This window comes from Cynocephalus volans, chromosome 8 (assembly GCF_027409185.1).
Source record: "Cynocephalus volans isolate mCynVol1 chromosome 8, mCynVol1.pri, whole genome shotgun sequence".
NCBI classification, from domain to species: Eukaryota; Metazoa; Chordata; class Mammalia; order Dermoptera; family Cynocephalidae; genus Cynocephalus; species Cynocephalus volans.
In genome coordinates, this window is record NC_084467.1 from 53,573,651 (window position 1) to 53,592,085 (window position 18,435).

At 33.8% G+C, this 18,435-nt stretch overlaps 1 protein-coding gene across 4 annotated transcripts in view; it reads left to right on the forward strand.

Moving 5' to 3' along the window:
* The window catches only part of ATG4C (autophagy related 4C cysteine peptidase), a 70,443-nt gene extending 55,533 nt beyond the window's left edge, over nucleotides 1-14,910 (forward strand). For all 4 annotated transcript variants that reach the window (XM_063106136.1, XM_063106140.1, XM_063106138.1 and 1 more), the window contains one exon: nucleotides 14,674-14,910. In XM_063106136.1, the coding sequence (XP_062962206.1) occupies nucleotides 14,674-14,841 (168 nt within the window). In that variant the 3' untranslated portion in view covers nucleotides 14,842-14,910. The remainder of the gene's footprint in view (nucleotides 1-14,673) is intronic.
* The last annotated feature ends 3,525 nt before the right edge of the window (nucleotides 14,911-18,435 follow it).

An 18,435-nucleotide genomic window follows, 5' to 3' on the forward strand; every position in this document is an offset into this window, starting at 1 on the left:
AATCTTTATAATTCTGTTTACTACTGCTTTATTGGCTCTGTGTGTTACAAATCTAATCTCCTAGGCTACTATTTTCACTTGTTAATGGTGTCTTTAATTTTAATACAGGTTGAGTATCCCTAATCCAAAAATCCCAAATCCAAAATGCTTCAAAATCCCAAACGTTTTGAGCACTGACATGATACTCAAAGGAAAAGCTCATTAGAGCATTTCAGGTCTTGGATTTTTGAATTAGGGATGCCCAACCAGTTTGTATTCATAAACGTTTCAAAGTCCAAAACTTTGGACTTCAGGTCCTAAGCATTTCGGATAAGATACAGTCAACTTGTACAGCCAAATTAATTTTGTATCAAAGAAATCTTTAATATCCAAATGTCATAATCATATTCTCCTACGTTCCTTCTAGAAGTTTTATGTTTCACATTTAGAACTTGCTTATGTTTTAAGGTAGATATCTTTTTTTCCCCACATAGATAAATGGTTGCTCTGTCATTATTTACTGAAGAGTCTAACCTTTCTTCATTGATTTGTAATGCCTTCTTGAAGGACTTGGACTAGGACAGAAGCTGTGGGAGTGGCGAGGAAGGAACTACTTTGAGAAAGCTCGTGAAGGTAGAATCAATAAGACCAAGCAACCACTTGGACTTGAGGGCAAGGGAAAGGGAGAGTTCACGGACAAGTCTGTTTTACATCTAGGTGACTAGGAGAAAAAATTAATACTTCATTAAGATGGTCATTCATTTAGTCAACAAGTATTTGAATGATTTCAAACCTACCACTCCACAAAAACCCCTCTTTAAGGTCATTTGACCCCCACATTGCTAAGTGCATTAGTCAAATCTCAGTCTTTATCTTACCTTGCATTTGACATAGCTGAACACCCACTCCACCTTCATATACTTTCTTTGGTTGGCTTCCAGGACACCAGACTCTCTTGGTTTTCCTCATTCGTCATAGTTGTACCTCCTTAAGTCTCCTTTGCCTGCTCTTCTCTCCAACCTCTTAATGTTGAACTACCCCAGGGATTAGTCTTTAGTTCTTATATCTTCTTTATCTTGGTGACCTCCTCCTGTTGCTTAGCTTTAAATATCAATTATAAGTCAACTAAAGCCAAGATCTCATCTATAGCTCAAGCCTCTTTTCCAAATTATAGATTATATTTGTCCAGCTACCACTCAACATCCCTTGTTTGTCTGATGTGAATATTGAAGATCAAATTTCTGACCTTTTGTCTCAAGCCTGTTCCACTCATAGTTTTCCCTTATCTCATTTGATGGCAAATTTTCTGCTCAGATCAATTTGCTTGGAATTGTCCTTACCTCCTTTCTGTCTCTCACATCTAATAACTAATTATACATTCAAAGTGTGTCTAGAATCAGATCACTTTTCACCACCTCCACTGCTACTGTCCTGGTCTGGGACACCATCATTACTGCAGTGGCTTCCTAGTTCGTTTCCAAGCCTGCACACCACACCACCCCCCAAACCTGTTCTCAATTCAGCATCCGCAGATGATCCTATTAAAACATGTCAAAGCATTGATATATCCCAAAGCATCTAGAACAGTGCCCAGCTCATAGTAAGTGTTCAGTTTATTTGTTGAGTGACTGTCTGGAGCTGGTTGTGCAGTGTTGAACAAGATAGTAATGACTCCTGGCTTCATGAACTCATAGTCTAGCAGACAAGGGGGACATTAAACACACACGTGTATAAAAAAAAATTAAAAGTTCCGTGAAGAAAAAAATACAGTGTTATGAGAAAGAAAAGTAGGAAAAACATAATGTAGTTTGGGGAGCGCAAAAACAGTTTATGTTGCATATTCATTGCATTTTTCTTAAGTATCTTAATTGGTCCGTGAAACCTGCCCTATTTGAACCTATCATACAGTGAGTGAGAAATCACCAGGATTCTTCTAATTATAATAGACCTAATTACTACAGTTTCATGACTTGCTTTAAGAATGCTTGGAAGCCTTGAATTGGGAGTGGGTAAAGTGAACAGTAGAGTTTGGCATGACAGGGTTACAGGATTTCAAGTGGGGTTAGGAGTGTCTTTTATTTCATTGAAATGGTCAACTGTGGAATGCTGTGGTCAAGCAGGTGAATGGTCTGGGAGAATTGAGAGAGGTGGAAAATTTGAAGGCTAGGTGAATATGGTGAAGTTAGGTTTACTGGAAGTGCATCCAAAACAACCACTCTTTCATTCTACTCCTTCTTCAGACTTCAGCATTTCTATGGAATAGTTCTACTTAATCCTCTCTCTAATCTTTCTATGAATAACCAAACTAACTTCCTTCCTTTTGCTCTTTCTTCTCACCTTTCTTCCCTCCCTCCTTCCTTTCTTTCTTCCCTCCCTGCCTCCTTTCTGTCTCTAAATAGTTAATCATGTTCTTCAAATCATTTATGTCCTTTTTTTTTTCTACATGGTTTTAAAGTTACTGAAATATACATGATAAAGGTCTCCATTGTGATTGTGGGGTTGTCTGTTTTCTCCTTTAAGTTTTGTTACTTTTTGTTTTATATATTTTGAGGCGATGTTATTAGTTACATACAAATTTAGGATTGTTAGGTTTTCCTATTGAGTTGAATCTTTTATAATTATACATATGTCTATCTAGTAATATTTCTTGCCTTAAATTCTGTTTTTGTGCTTTGTTGTCAAAAATTTGAATCCTGTAGGATTTTAAATTCCACAAGGCATTAGATTTTAAACAGTCAATATTACCCATTTTCATGCCTTAAATTCTTTCCTGTATTACTCTGTTTCCTTCTGGGATCATTTTGCTTCTGTCTGAAGAACTTCCTTTATTGTTTTAGTGCTCTTTGCTGGTGATAAATTGTCTCAGTTTTTGTTTGTTTGAATACATCTGTATTTTGCCTTCATTAAAAAATGGAAACAGTTGCAAATTTACAGAAAAGTTTTAAATATAATACAAATAATTTTTCTCCCCTGAACCATTTGAGTGTTGGTTGCTAACATGATGTCCCATTATCCTACATAACCACAATACACATATCACAGTTGGGAAAGTAGCATTGTACATTATTACCACCTAATCCTGAGAAACTATTCAGGTTTCACCAGTTGTCCCAATAATGCTCTATGTGGCAAAAAGATCCAGTTAAGAATAATATGTTGTATTTATGTATATTGAATCTCCTTTAATCTAGAACAGTTACTCATCTACTTGACTTTCACAAGACTTTGATGTTTTTGAAAAATAACAGGACCCTTATTTTTTGTTTTTTATTACAGGACACTTTTGAAAATTTTGTAGACTGTCCGCTCAATTTGGATTTGTCTGATGTTTCCTCATGAATTTCAGGTTATGCATCTTTCTCAGGCATATCATAGAAGTGATGCTGTGTTCTCACTGCATCCTAGTGGTGGCACATGATTTTGATTTGTGGCTTTACTAGTGGTGCCAACTTTGATAACTTGGTTAAGGTGACGTATGTCAGGTTCCAGTCTGGCTTCAACACACCCAGTATGCCAGGGTAACTTCTCCCACATGGGCATGGATACCTACTTCGCCCAGCCTCATCTAGTGGTTTTAGAAATTAGTCATTTGGAAGGGGAAGGGAAGAGGAAGAGCTTGCCTTTATTACTGAAAGAAGTTTTCACTGTATATAGAATTCAGTGTTAGCAGTTGTTTTCTTTCAGTACCTTAAAGATATTTATTCTGTTGTCTTCTGGCTTCTGTCATTTCTTGATATACTTAAACTCTCAGATTTTTAATTAAGACTTACTTGTTTTGATTGCTGTCAGATGCTTTCCAACAGTTGTTTTATCTACTTTATCCATTTCTTATGGTTGTGGTTGGTGGTAGGGTTAATTTAATACAAGCTACCCCATTATAACTCTACCAATAATTATATTTATAAAATACTTGTTTTAGATATTTCTTTTAAACTATAAGCTGTGACTGTAAAAAAAGAAAAAGATTCATTTAAAAAATAGTAACATAAAAATTAGTTTTATTTCTGTATTTAATTGTAATTTTACCACATAAGTACTATTTGTAGAAAGAGACATGGGATAACAGCTTTATCTTACATTGATCCCAAGAAATTTTGATACTAAAGTAAATTATATAAGTTAAGTAAAATAAGACAATTGAAAGAATTTGGTTACTATAAAAATTCTATTTTTCTGGGTGCTCAGCCTAAAAATTGAATCCTTTGGTCTTATCTCATACCCCATGTCTGATGCATTGGCAAATCTTGTCATCTCTCCTTCAAAATATATTTAGAATTTGGTAACTTCTCACCATTATCATTATTACCCTGGTGTGTTATCACATCTTCCTTAGGATTATTGCAATAGCTTCCTAACGGATTATCTTTGCTCCACCTACAGTCTTTTGTCGACACAGCCACCAGAGTGATTTTGCTTAGAATGTAACTAAGATTGTGTTAATTTTTATTCAGAACCCAACAGTAGCTGTCCAAGTCATTCAGAGTAAAAGCCCAAGCCCTTACAAATCCATAAGGCCTTATATAAGTGGAATCTCTGCCTCCCCTCCGTTACCTCTCTGACCTCATTCTTTACCACTCTTCCCTAGCTCAGTTTTCTGTTTACTCCAGTCTTAACTATTCTGTAGGCCTGGTGAGGAATTGTCAGTTTGGAACTTCCTAATGCTACTTTCCTGTACTGGATCTCCTATCTTCTGAATCTTTTAGTTTATTTCCTTCTTTTGCTGGAGCATATTTTTTGGTACCTTCCTAAGAAAAGGATGCATAGACGGTAAATTTTTTTTTTTTGTTTTAAAGATGACCGGTAAGGGGATCTTAACCCTTGACTTGGTGTTGTCAGCACCACGCTCAGCCAGTGAGCGAACCGGCCATCCCTATATGGGATCCGAACCCGTGGCCTTGGTGTTATCAGCACCGCACTCTCCCGAGTGAGCCACGGGCCGGCCCCGACGGTAAATTTTTTGAATTCTTGCATGTCTGACTATCTTTATTCTGTTTTTTAATTTATTTATAATTTGATTGGGTACAGAATTCTAGAATGAAAATAATTCTCCCCCTAAACTTCAGAGGCATTGCTCCACTGTTTTCTAGCATTTAGTGTTGCTGTTGAGAAGTTTGATGTTATCATGAATTCTTTTCCTCGGAATGAAAGCTTTTTTTTTTCTGAAAGCTTTTTGGGTTTGAATGCTAACTCCTCCACTTAATTACTATGTATCCTTGGGCATGTTGCTTAACCTCTCTGTGCATCAGTTTTCTCATGGAATGAAAATAATAATAGCTACCTTTCTCTGTAACATCATTATGAGGATTAAAGATTTAATAGACTAGTAGTACCTGGTTTATAGTAGCACTAAATAAAGTGTTAGCTACTGTTTTTTTTATCCCTAGTATTCTGAAGCTTCATAATGTATTTTTGTTTGTGTTCCTTTTCATTGATTGCCCTGTTTCCTTCTATTCCGAGAAATTTTCTTGAAATTAAAAAACAAAACAAAACATTATTTCTTCTCTTTTGTTTTCTTTGTTCTTTTTTTCTGGAACTCTTACTAGACTTATAGTTGTTGGACACTTTGAATTGCTCCTCTAATTTTCCTATCTTCCATGTCTTTATATTTTTGTACTAGATTTCCTCTACTTTATCTTCTAACTCATCTATTTTCCTAAATTTCAGTTATGATGTTTACATTTCTAGGTGTTATTTATATTTTCTTTTAGTCCTTTTTCATAATATTTTCATTTCTTTTCTTTTTTTCCTGATGGATGTGATTTCTCTTTTCCCTGATGAAATTAATTATAGTAACTTTGAAATTTTCTTCCATTTCTTTTGTTGTTTATGTTTTCTTCTGTACCTTTTGTTTTTACTGTTTCTCTTAATCATCTGGTTTTCTGTTAGATGCTTTTTTCCAAAATGACTGGTGATCTTCTGTGTTTGTTTCTATTTAAGAGTGAGGTGCTAAAAAGCTGAGTAGAAGCTCTGTGTGTTTGACCATGGCCTTTTAGCTGCTGACTTTCATACTAGGGTGATAATGTAATGAGCTTGCCTTTTTGTTGGGTGATCCCTAGATGTTAATAAGTAGTGGTCTTTTCTCTAGCATTTTTTTGCTTTGTGAGAGAAAAGTTCTGCCATCCCCTGCCTATGGAATGTGTGTTGCCTGCTGGTGCTCCAGGAGCAGGAAGTGAAGGATGCCCTACAATTTGGTATTTAGACTGTCACTTAATTCCTCATCTTCTGAAGTTGTCACTGTGCGTGATACACTGGAGTCCATATATCTTTATTTATTTAGTGTTTCCAAAGAATAAATCTTTATTTTCCAATGTGGGGAAGAGCTGAGGGGCGTGAAGAAGAGTATTGGTTGCAAGGAAGGGCCTGTAAATTGAATCTATGCAGGTTTTCAGTCAGTTACCTTGTTTTCAGTTTTGTGTGTCACCTCTGCTTTCTGTGATGTCCGATGCCTTTATGTACCATTCCTCTCTAGGTTCTACAGGTTGAACTTGCTTAAACATCTTGGCAAGATATCTTGCCAAAACATCTCCTTCCCAACTCATGAACTGAGGTTGTCTTTCCTCTGCTCCGCTGTTTTGTAGATGGCTTGATGTAGATTATTTTGCCTCATGTTCCTTTTTCTTCTTCTTTTCACTTGTTTCTAACCTAATGATTATTATCAATAAGATAATTCCTATTCAACAATAAACTTATCACCTAATAGTGCTGGTGTTTGAGGTCAGGAAATTGCAAATAAAAGTGTTTTAGGAAATTAATTATTTGATTATGGGATGGATGTCAACATAGGGAAAAATATTTATATATGTCCAGTTCTCTAGCTACAGAGCAAAATTTATATTAGTCATTGAATCCTAGAGATCTTAGAGGTTATTCAATCCAAAGCTAATTTTGTTGAGTTGTCCCCATATATTACATACTGTACTAAGCACTTTATATACATTATCTCATTTATTCTACACAAACCTTCCGAGGTGTAGGTACTGTTATCTCCATTTTATAGATGAAAAATCTTACACTTAGAAAGGTTCAATAACTTTTACAAAGGTCACAACTAGTAAATGGTAGTGCTGAGATTCAAACCTCAGATAGTAACTCAAGATTATGTGCTTATCAGCGCTATGCTATATAGTCTCCTATTTATACATTAATTCATGTTCCAGTTGATTATCTAACTTTTATTTCAGGTGATAGTGAACTATGGTTTTCCTTGGAAATCTTATCCATTTTCTGACAGCCCCTTATTGTTGAAAAAAGCTTTTCTTATATATTGAATTGGAATCAGCCTCCATGTAACTTTTACTCCTTAGTCTCATCCAGTAAGAGGATAAGTTGCTCCCTCTTCTATGATAAACATTCTCATTTTCTCCAGTGGTACACAGTTTCCCATACCCATCACTATCTTGGTAAGTATTTTTTTTTTAATCATTTTAGTGTTTCAGGCTTGTGTTCATGATTGTATTTCCTAGAAGTCTTCCTTCTAGTTTTGTGTTCTTCAAGTGAAATCTGAGAGATGATTATTTTTTTGTAGATCTTTTTTACTTCTGGGATATGATATAAGAACTCTGATTTAAAATCTTCAGGAGTTTATAGTTTAGTTTGGAAGACGTGAAATGGACATTGAAGATAAATGACTGTGCAAGAATGTATTTAATAAATGCCAAAAGACTAATATTATGATAATAATGGCAATAATAATGATAAAGCCAACACATTAGATGTTAGGCAATCTTCTGAGTACCTGATAATGTTAACTGATTTAATCTGCACAACAACTCTGTGAGAGATACTATCATTACTGACATTTTACAGCTTAGGAAAATGAGACAGTCTGGTTAAGTAATTTGCCCAGGGTCACACAGTAAATAAGGATCAGCCAGATTTTGAACTGTGACTGTTTAGTTCCACACTCCATGTTATAATCCTTACACTATACTAGACAAATCTGTAGGACTTTGGAGAAAGGAGTAATCACTGTGAACTGAGATGGTTGTCAGTGGACCTTGTCTGGAACTTTAAGGACTGATAAGAGTTTGCACAATCGGAAGGAATTACAAAGGATGACTAGATGATAGAAACATCATGAGCAGAAACACTAAGGTAGAATTTATGGGAAATTTATGGTAGAACATTTATGAGGTAAAATGTTTAAGGGAACAATGAAACCTAAATCACTTGTTATTTTGGCTTATAAAGGCCTGTGTGATCTGGCTCTTGTGTACCACTCTTACTTTTCCTCTGCCCTCAAACCACACTGGTTTTCCTTTTGTTCTTTGAACATGGTAAGTATGCTGGCATCCTTGGGCCATTGCAGTAGCTGATTTCTCTGCCTAGAATGCTCTTCTCCTGGAACTTTTATGTCTGGCTCCTTATTGTCATTCAGGTCTCAGTTTGGCCTTTTCTGACTATACAACCTAAAGAAGCCTTCTAGTACTTCCTTAGCACATAACCCTGTTTTATTTGGATCATGGTTCTCTTCTCAGAATGGTGTACAAACACCACTGGTTACCTGTTCAATATCTACTCCTCTTTTTTTTTTCCTAAAAGAATCCTAATTTTGTTTGGGTGACAGTGTGCTCACTCAAATACTCATTTTTCTAGTCTCCCATTTATTTAAATACACTTTGTTCAGTGAAATGTAAGTGGATGTGTGCTGGAAGTTTCTGGGAAAGATTCTGCTTTCCTGATAGAATGGGATGTAGATGCAATGCTGTCACTCCTCTTACATTCACCTACCCCTGCCTTGAGTGTGAAATAAACATCTGGGGGTTCAGCAATCCTATTGTGACTATGAGGGAAAGGTCTGGAGAATTGTAGAAATTATTTTGACATCAATTAACCAAAGGTAGCAATGTCACACTGTTTGTTATGTGACAAAAACAGTTCCTGTTATTTAAAACCATTGCTAATTGTTGCTTTTTGTTTTTTGTGTGTATATGTGTTTGTCACTTGCAACAAACCCATATTCCTGATTAATATAAAGAATGCATTATAGAAATAGAGAAGTTTGGAAGGAAGCTAATTTTGGGAGGAAGAAAGAATAATTTCATTTTGATATGATCAATTTGAGTTGATATTGCAATGTGCCTCCACTTACTGTTACAGACAGTATAGGGAGTAGTTATACTAGAGCCAGAGGGCCTATGCTTGAATTCTGGCTTTTTCAGTTACTGTGTGACCTGACAAAGTCACCTAACCCCTCAATATTTCAGTTTCCTCATCTGTAAAACATGGATGATAATAAAGCCTAGCAGAGAAATGGTTAAAACTGAGAGTAGATAATGTTTTTAAGGAGAGAGTTAATATATAGAGAAGATAAAGGATCAATAATTGATTTTTATCTGCATTTTGGGATGCAGAAATAAGTGGAGTTAATGAAGGAGGACATAGAGAAAAAATCATTCAGAAAATAGAAGGGGAAACAGGAAAGCAAAATATTGCACAAATCAAGGGAAGTGGTGTTTTAAGAAAGAAATCCTCAGCAGTGTTCATTGCTGTAGAAATTAGAAAATAGGAACTAATAAGAGGCCTTTTTATTTGAGGGCTAGAAGAGAGTATTTTCAGTACAGTGAGGAACAAAAGTTGGGTTACAGGGATTTAAGATTGAGTAGTGAGGAAATAGAATGGAGTTAATATCACTTACACATTTAGCTTACTTCAACTATTATTAGCTCTTGTAATAAAAAACCAGAAATATGCTTTTCCACATGTACTCTTTATTATATGTTATACATTATTATATATTGTACATTTATATATGTCACTGAACAGGTTGTATACACAAGACTATGCATACCACCCTTTAAACAAGGGCTTTTCAAAGGTGGTTTTGACTATACTTGTATTTGATTTTCACATTATGGGCTGACTTTAGAACCTATCCTCTATATAAGATGTAGCTCCAGTGTGATGAATGCAGACCTCATAGGTATAGATTGCTCTGTACTGGGTATGATTTACATGTATTCTGGCAAGGTTTTGGCTTGAGGAGAAAAGGTTATCTCCTGATTCTATTTTTGTTCTTACTTGCAAGTACTAGCTTTATGATGGAATAAATACTTAACTTCTATCCTCCAGCTTTTTTCTTTGTAAATTCTGAAATCTGTCAATGCAGTAGGTAGGAAAAATGTGATAAAATATTTGACTTCCTGAAAAAAAATCTGTGATTTGCCTTTTAGATAATAAAACAGCTTCAGTGTATCTTCAGCAATGTTATTGAAATAGAACAGAATTTAAGCTTGCCTACTCTAAAGTTGTGAAGCAAACCACTAAAGTCCCTTTTGAAAAGCAACTATGAGATAGTAAATTCAGTTATTTTAAATTCAACAACTAGAAAAATGGTTTTCACCTATGTTGCTTTGCCCCCCCATGGATTTGTCACCCCACTTCCCCTGGGTGATGGAACCACAAAGGATTACTCAAAGCCCATCTCTTCTGAGCATTGAGAGACCCCAAAGTGATTAATCTCCCCCGGAACCCTCAAATGAGAGGCATCTCTTCCTTGGGAAATTAACCCCGAATTCGGGTTCTCTTCCTGCATTTATTTTCCAGACCAGGAAGTTACAGGAAGAGAACATAGGTGGGGTTATAGTTTAACAGTATAGGCTGATAACTTCCAGTGAAACAAGCCAGATGACATTCCAGTAAGGCAATTAAGTGGTCCTATCAACAAAATCCTGATCTTAGCAAACATTCCTTCTCCCTCTAGCAATTTTCCAGTATCTGTACATATCAATCAGTAACTAGTCTGTCTTTGAGCCAGCAACCTTGCTGTGCTACAAATCTTATCTTACACCAGAGACTTTATAGCCTGAGGAAAATTTCCAGTCCTTTGCAAGGTCAATATTTGGAACTGCAAGGCTTTAGAAAGCCAGGCCCTGTGAGGTACACTTCCTTTAAGAATCTTCTACACACCTAACTATAGAAGAAAGACATGTTAGAAAGTTTGGGAAATAGAAGCATAAAAGAAAAAAATCAGCACTGATTCTTCCATTCAGAGACAACTGATAACGTTTTGTCATATTTCCTTCTAATTTTTTCAAAATATTTAAAATTATTTTAACATAATTGAGATTAAGCTTTATATATAGCTTTATGTCCTGTTTTTTCTTTAGGATTATATAATAAACATTTCTCTAAGTTATTAAATAATTTATATTAACTTTTATTTGTATAGTATCTCAACTGGTGATGCTCCATGTCATGTATATAATCTAATTTGGAAGTTTTTTTTTTTTTTTCTGACCGGTAAGGGGATCACAATGCTCGGCATGGTGTGGTCTGCACCATGCACAGCCAGTGAGCGCACCAGCCATCCCTATACAGCATCTGAACCTGCGGCCTTGGCGCTATCAGCGCCGCACTCTCCTGAGTGAGCCATAGGGCTGGCCCTTATGTGGAATTTTTTCATGTAGATTTTATATTATTCATTATGGAAGGATTTTAAGGTTTTGACAATGTAGCCATTCTTATAATATAAAAAGGAACATTATATTTTTCACTTTTTTATAAAAGTATTCAGAATCTAATTTTCAAATCAATGGTTATTCTGAAAAAAGAAGTCTGAAAAAACATTCTTGATGTGGTACTCAGAGCTGTGAAAAGTGATTGAGAGGCATGTTGATAAGTCATTGAGGTCTCATGTTCTAATAATTTATTATCAGTTTATCTCTTTTTGTTATTATGTCATCTTAGGAAAGCCATTTAAATCATTTGGGTCTGAACTTTTCCATTTAGAAAATGAGAGTGAGCTAGATAATTTTTAGTCTTCTTTGGTATTTCCATTTTTATTTGTTTTAAAATTACATCTTCTTTGTCATGTCGTGTTTGTGTGCTGACAGGTTATTACTTACCTTATTACTCTACTTGACTATCCTTTAAGATATGTTTTTAATATACTTTATTTTTTAGAGTAGTTTTAGGTTCAGAGCAAAATTGAGGGGAAAATAAAGAGAGTTTCTATATTCCCCTTTCTCCACTTCAATATCCTACACCAGCAGTAAACCTACACTGACACATCATTATCACCCAAAGTCCATAGTTTACATTAGAATTCATTCTGTGTGTTATTCTATGGGTTTTGACAAATAATGAGGGTACTTCAAAAATTTTATGGCTTCATATTATCTTTTAATTCTATTTTTCCAGGAACTTTTTCAAGTACCCTTGTATATAATGACATGTATCCATCATAATAGTATCATGCAGAATAGTTTCACTGCCATAAAAATCCTTTCTGCTCTGCATATTCATTCCTCTTTCTCCCTATAGCCAGTGATCTTTTTACTGTCTCCATAGTTTTGCCTTTTCCAGAATGTCATATAGTTGAAATCATACAGTATGTAGCCTTTTCAGATTAGCATCTCTTAGTAATATGTATTTAAAGTTCCTCCATGTCTTTTGATGGCTGGATAGCTCATTTCTTTTTAGCACTAAATAATATTCCATTGTCCAGATGTACCAGTTTATTCATACACCTACTAAAGGATGCCTTGGTTGCTTCCAAGTTTTGGCAATTATGAGTAAAACTCATCCATGTGTAGGTTTTTGTGAGCACATACGTTTTCAACTCTTTTGGGTAAACTTTTAATTTATTTTTCATTTGATAGTTTTAAAAGTATTTTAAACTAAGAAAAGTTAGAAAAACGATATTCTCAAAAGCCTGAATTAATAAATATTATTTGTAAGGAGGCCTTATGTTGCAAGAGGATTTACAAAAAGTAGGTGCATTTTTATAATTAAAGGGTAGGATGTTTCTTTCTGACATTTTTCCCTGGGGCACAAATTTGAATCTTACATTGATGAGTAACTCAGTGCTATATTAATAAACCAAATGACTTCTTTCTTTTTTTTTTTTTTTGAGGTGGGGAGGGCTGGCAGGTAACAGCGATTGAACACTGGACCTTGGTGTTATCAACACCACGCTCTAACTAAATGAGCGAACCAGCCAGCCCTGAAATGACTTATTTCTTAATCTTGAAAGAAAGGATGAAGGGATGATAATTTTAGCTCTGCTATGTTGATCCGAAATGATACAATGTGGATACCTGCCTGTTAGATACTGGACTTTTACAAGTGACGTTAAATGAATATAAAATTCTAACAATTTTGGACTATATTCCAGCTATTGGCTGGAGGTGAAAAATGATTCATCAGATGTCAACCCATTCTGCCTCTTATTTTTCATTTTCCACATTTTTGTCCTTTTCTCTCCATTTTTTCATAGGATGTAAATAAAACATTGGAGCAAGGTATAAATTAGAAGCACAGTATGAATGATAGGATTTGATTTTTAACACATCTAGTTTTTTTAGTACTTGATTGTTTTTAAGTGGTTCATTTCCATTCATTTAAAAAATATATTTTATATTAACTGTCTCATTGAGATATTTCTAATTTAATATTATATCCATATGCTAGTCCTACCTATTTATTTTAGCCATGTTTCAAGAAAATCTATAAATGTGATATGTAAGAATTTGATGATCCTTCAATTGAATGTTGACATTTGGGAGAATTTAGTTTTACTCCTGAAATTATCTTTTAAAAACAAATTATGTTTAATTGATCACTGTTAGTTATGTATATACGAAGTTACTTCAAAAAGTTCGTAGAAAATAGAATTAAAATATAATACAAATCTTTCCATGAACTTTTTGCTGTACCCTCATAAGTACTATTGATATTTTTCTCAGCATTTTTTGCAGCATAAACTTTTAGAATCCCTGTTATACATTCCTGATTAACAATAGAAAAGTTTCTTTCAGTCAAAACATCCTTCATTTGAAATTTTTTATTCATTTTTTTATGAAAATTGTTTAAATTTTTTAATAGAACTTATTTAATGGAAAATTGTTAAAATTGTTTGGAATGCTTGTGAATCCCAAATTGACATACTACAAAGGTTGTAGGTATCCCCACAAAATCCTAGCTATTGGTTTTTTAGTATGAAATGTAGCTTTAGAAGGTAATATGTAAAGTGTGGATTATTATTATATATGAGAACACTATTTTTCAGGTTGGCTAGATTATTGTAGAAATATTTTAGTCAAAATATTTTTTTTTTAATATAGGAATCTTTAAAAAGACCAAACTTAGTTTTTAAAAATAACTTTATATTATTGCCTTTGGTCTTCTTAACAACTCTCTGAGGTAGGGAAATTGGATATCTTTTGTCCTGTTTTATAGATGCTACTCAGGTAGAGTGATTTATACAAGGTCACATCAAGGTAAGCTGTGCAACTGAGATTAGAATGGACCTTCTGAATCAGTTTAATTCTGCTTTGTGTTAGGCTACCAAACAATCTTTCACAATATTTTGCCATAATCAGTGATACCATTTTCTTTCATTGTCTATTACTACCAAAAGAAGATAAATCACAATTTAACTCTTTAGTATGCCTTCAAACTAATGTGACCAGAAGACCTACTTTGGGGGGAGTGGGAGGTGGGAGTGAGCATATACTTAATTTCTGATGATCTAGTCCTAATGAAAAAGCATGTACTTACCTGTAAGTAAACTATACAATGCTAATCAACATTTGTGTTTTAGCCAGAGCAGTTAGAACAGTAGCACTGGATGTATGTAAATCAGAGAAGCTAAACAAGAGGGCTTCAGGGGTAAGACACTAGATGTTGTCATGTGGTCCTAGTGTGCACTATTGCATCCAGTAAGGGAATCTTCTGTACTTTCTGTTACAGATGCTGAAAATTTCTTCTAAAGAGAAATATCCCTTATTTACTTTTGTAAATGGTCATTCCAGAGACTATGATTTTACATCTATTACAACCAGTGAAGAAGACCTTTTCTCAGAGGATGAAAAGAAAAGATTAAAAAGATTTAGCACGGAAGAGTTTGTCTTGCTTTAAAGATTAGCACATTTGTGCTTGATGAGAAGAACTCCTTTGAAATGGAAAAAGTGAAGAAAAACAAATATACTTGAAACTGATTTTATTTTCACAAATAAGTTAATTTTATATGTTCTTTAAAAAAAGAAAATTTGAAAATACACCATTTTAAAGATATTTTTCTGAAAGAGAAATTATTTAATGAATCTTACCTTCTAATGAATATTGAGTGATTCTAGTTGCATTCCTGTTTCCCTAAGAACTGCTGATGATAACTCTGCCATGACTGTAAGCCTTTTAGTCTTCAAAGTCTTCCACCTGAGCCCATGAGTCTCCTCAAGGTTTTGTAATATAGGTCCCTGCCAAAGACTGGGATTACCAAATAGTTTTGAAATCTTCAGTTTGTACTAATGACCAGAGACTAGAGAATGAATCTTAAGTGCTGTCTAGCCTCCTGCTATTAATGCAATTAAAGAATACTTTTGGATTTATCTTGATAATTAAATAGTATTTGTAAGCTGCGGTATGTATATAATTATATAAGCAGAATTGTGAGTTAAGGTAATACTTAGCTATGATTTTATAATGGCTTGCTGTTGAACCTTCTATGAGGAGTGAATATAAAGTATTTGTTTTCCCCACAAATTGAAAGGTTATGTTATTAATACTTAACTGCATCTAATCAAATCAGGTAAAGGCAATTATAAAATAGTGGTAGTGTTGTTTCCTATCTCAAAAATGAAATTTTATGGGAACTCAATTTATTATGCAGATTTGAAATCTAAATATAAGTACCAAGAAAGATATCAATAGATGCTCCTCTATAGGATTTTCACTATTTGTATAAAGCAGTGTAGTGGTGTTTAGAAGTTGAGGCCATCTGTAAGGAATCTGCCTTAAGTGTATTATGTGTTACTTAAAGGCAAATTTGCAGTATAAAAGTTCAAGAGTTATTATTGAGCCAAGATTATAAAGTAAATACTTTAATAAAGTTATGAGAAGATGAAATGCCTTTGTTTTGGTTTTAATGTTGGGATTATTTTAATCCTTTTATTTGAAAAATCATTGTCTCAAATGACTTCTGTCTATTTATAATGAAGGCAAATGATGTTCCTCTGAAAGCAAAATATTAACTTATTTTATGGAACTTCTAAGTTTAAATGTGGAAATATGACTTATTATAAAGATGTAAAATTGTGTATCATCTAAAGCTATTGATCTCTTCCATCAGAAAGCTTATTTGTTTAGAGTTGCATGTAAAGCTGAAACAGAGGGTGGGCAGATTGCTTTAGTATGTCTGATGAGAGAAATCAGGTTTGACATTTCCCAGTAAGGATGGTTTATTGAATTGAAATAAATAGTCTGAAATCTAAAATTTTCCTTTACCCTAAATAGAATCTGGATAAATTAAGTCCAATACTAATTTTCCTGGAATGTCAAAGGAGTATAGGAACAAGAAGCCACTGGAATGCCAAATTTTATACACTGCAGTCTTCTCATCTAAACTATTTCAATTTACTTTTTCTACACAGCTGTAGTATTCACAGGATTCTATAAGAAACACATCAAATGAGAGCACCCACACCATCAAATGGATCAAAACTGATGATAAGTGTTCTCTTACAAGAGCTATATAAAAGCTTAGAATTACAGGAGAGCAGTTTACTTAAGATGATTTTTAAGTGGAATTTTAGAATGAGACAAAATTCCACCTGGGCAGAGTTGAGGAAAGGAAGCAGAAACTTTCTTTACACTGAAGTGTATTGAAAATACTCAGAATATTGTACAAACAAAACAAATCTTAGAATGACTGGGAATAAACCTTTAGAATCAGAAATTTTAGCAATATTTGCACATAAAAAGTATTCAGTAATATGTATGAGTAAATGCATGCATTCATGAAAATTGAGAGAGGCTGATGAATTTATCTTGCCTCCTAATTCACCATTAGCTGAGGACCAGCTAATCTTTTATTGGGAAGACAGTAGTAAAACTATATCATTAGAATTAGAATAAAGGTAGTATATATCCTGGTTTCAGACTTTGTTTTGAATACAGATTTCATTCAAGTCTGACTGCCAGTTATCTCAGGGAATAAAGCTTATGATGATCTCTTTCAGCCTGGAATAAAGGAAAATCAAAAAGAAAATTCTAAAATGAGTGGTCTGTTAGAATTATGTTAGGAGGTTCCTCCATTTGGACATCAATATTAAGATACTGGATTTTACCATTAACATTTCAGAAATGAATTTTTTAAATTTTTGATGCGACTTTTTGATGGTGAAGATTTCTTTCTCTCTTCTTCATAAGATTTGACACTGTGAATCTCCTTTTGTCAATGTATTAACCACCAGCGGGCAATCTTGAGAGTCATTATTCGCTGAATGAATGAATGGTAAGATCCTTTATATAATAAGTATATCCAAAAAAATTTCCCCGAGGTATTCATTTTTCTGTTTTTACATTAAACCAACCCCATTAAATCAGTATTAATGAGACAACAACTTTAGAGGACTAAAAATTTAGGTCACTTTTGTGTTCTGTTAACCTTAGGATTTAACGTTGTCCGAGAACAAACGTATCCAAATGTATATATGTTAATTCCATCTTATTTTTAGGAGAATTGAAGAAAAAGAACAGCAAAAGTGACTTATCTGTATAATATATCCAATTTTAGGTAAGAAATCTCTAATTTTTCGATATCTCTAGTTACCTTCTATTATTCAATGCCAGGTGGCACTTTATTTTTGGTCAAATCAATCAATCCAGATTATTTTTCTTTTTCTCTAATTTCTTTCCTCTAGAAAGAAGTTTCATTTTCGTGATTTATCACAGATCACCATCAAAAGCTTGCATTTGACATCTTTTGACTATATTTTCATTTACAACCATAAAAAAAACTACAAAGAATTTTTAAGAAACAGGAAATAAGAGGAAGAACAGATAATGAAAAAACAATTCAGAAATATTAAATTACTATATTAATTGTTATTGAAACAGACATAAGATGAGGAGGAAATTGAGGATTTAAAATAGTGAAATAGATATACGGAATATATGACAGACAATTTTTTGGAAAGGATAAGGGATTATTTTCTATATAAAGAAGAGAAGGGCTGAGCCCCTGGCGCATTGGAACATCCTATTGATTCTAAAATATAAATTTTATATCATTTTATAGTTTGAATCTTAAGTCAGTTTAAAGATCTTAAGCATTTTTGTGTAGCTTTCATGGTTATTTAAAGACTTTCTCTCTGCCTATAAACTTTGAAAAATATTATATTTAGAGTTGGTATTGCAGACACATTTTTGAGTTAGCATTTTCCTCTCTTTCTTTTTTACAGTCCTCCTTGACGTTATTGGTGGCAAGCAATGGCCCAAAACATTCACAACTACAGTTATAAAATTTCAGTTATTCTCTCACAGTGATAAGAAAAATATGTTAAATGTGGAGAATACAAGTCATTAGGTAGAAAAATTACTTTTTTTTTACTGTGCTACCCTATAACCAGTTTCTCCAGAAATTTAGAAACACAGTCTTCCAAGGTTGTCATCCAAGAGTAAATCATAAAAAAGTGCTCTATGGACTTATCTTTCATCTAAATTATTAAAAAT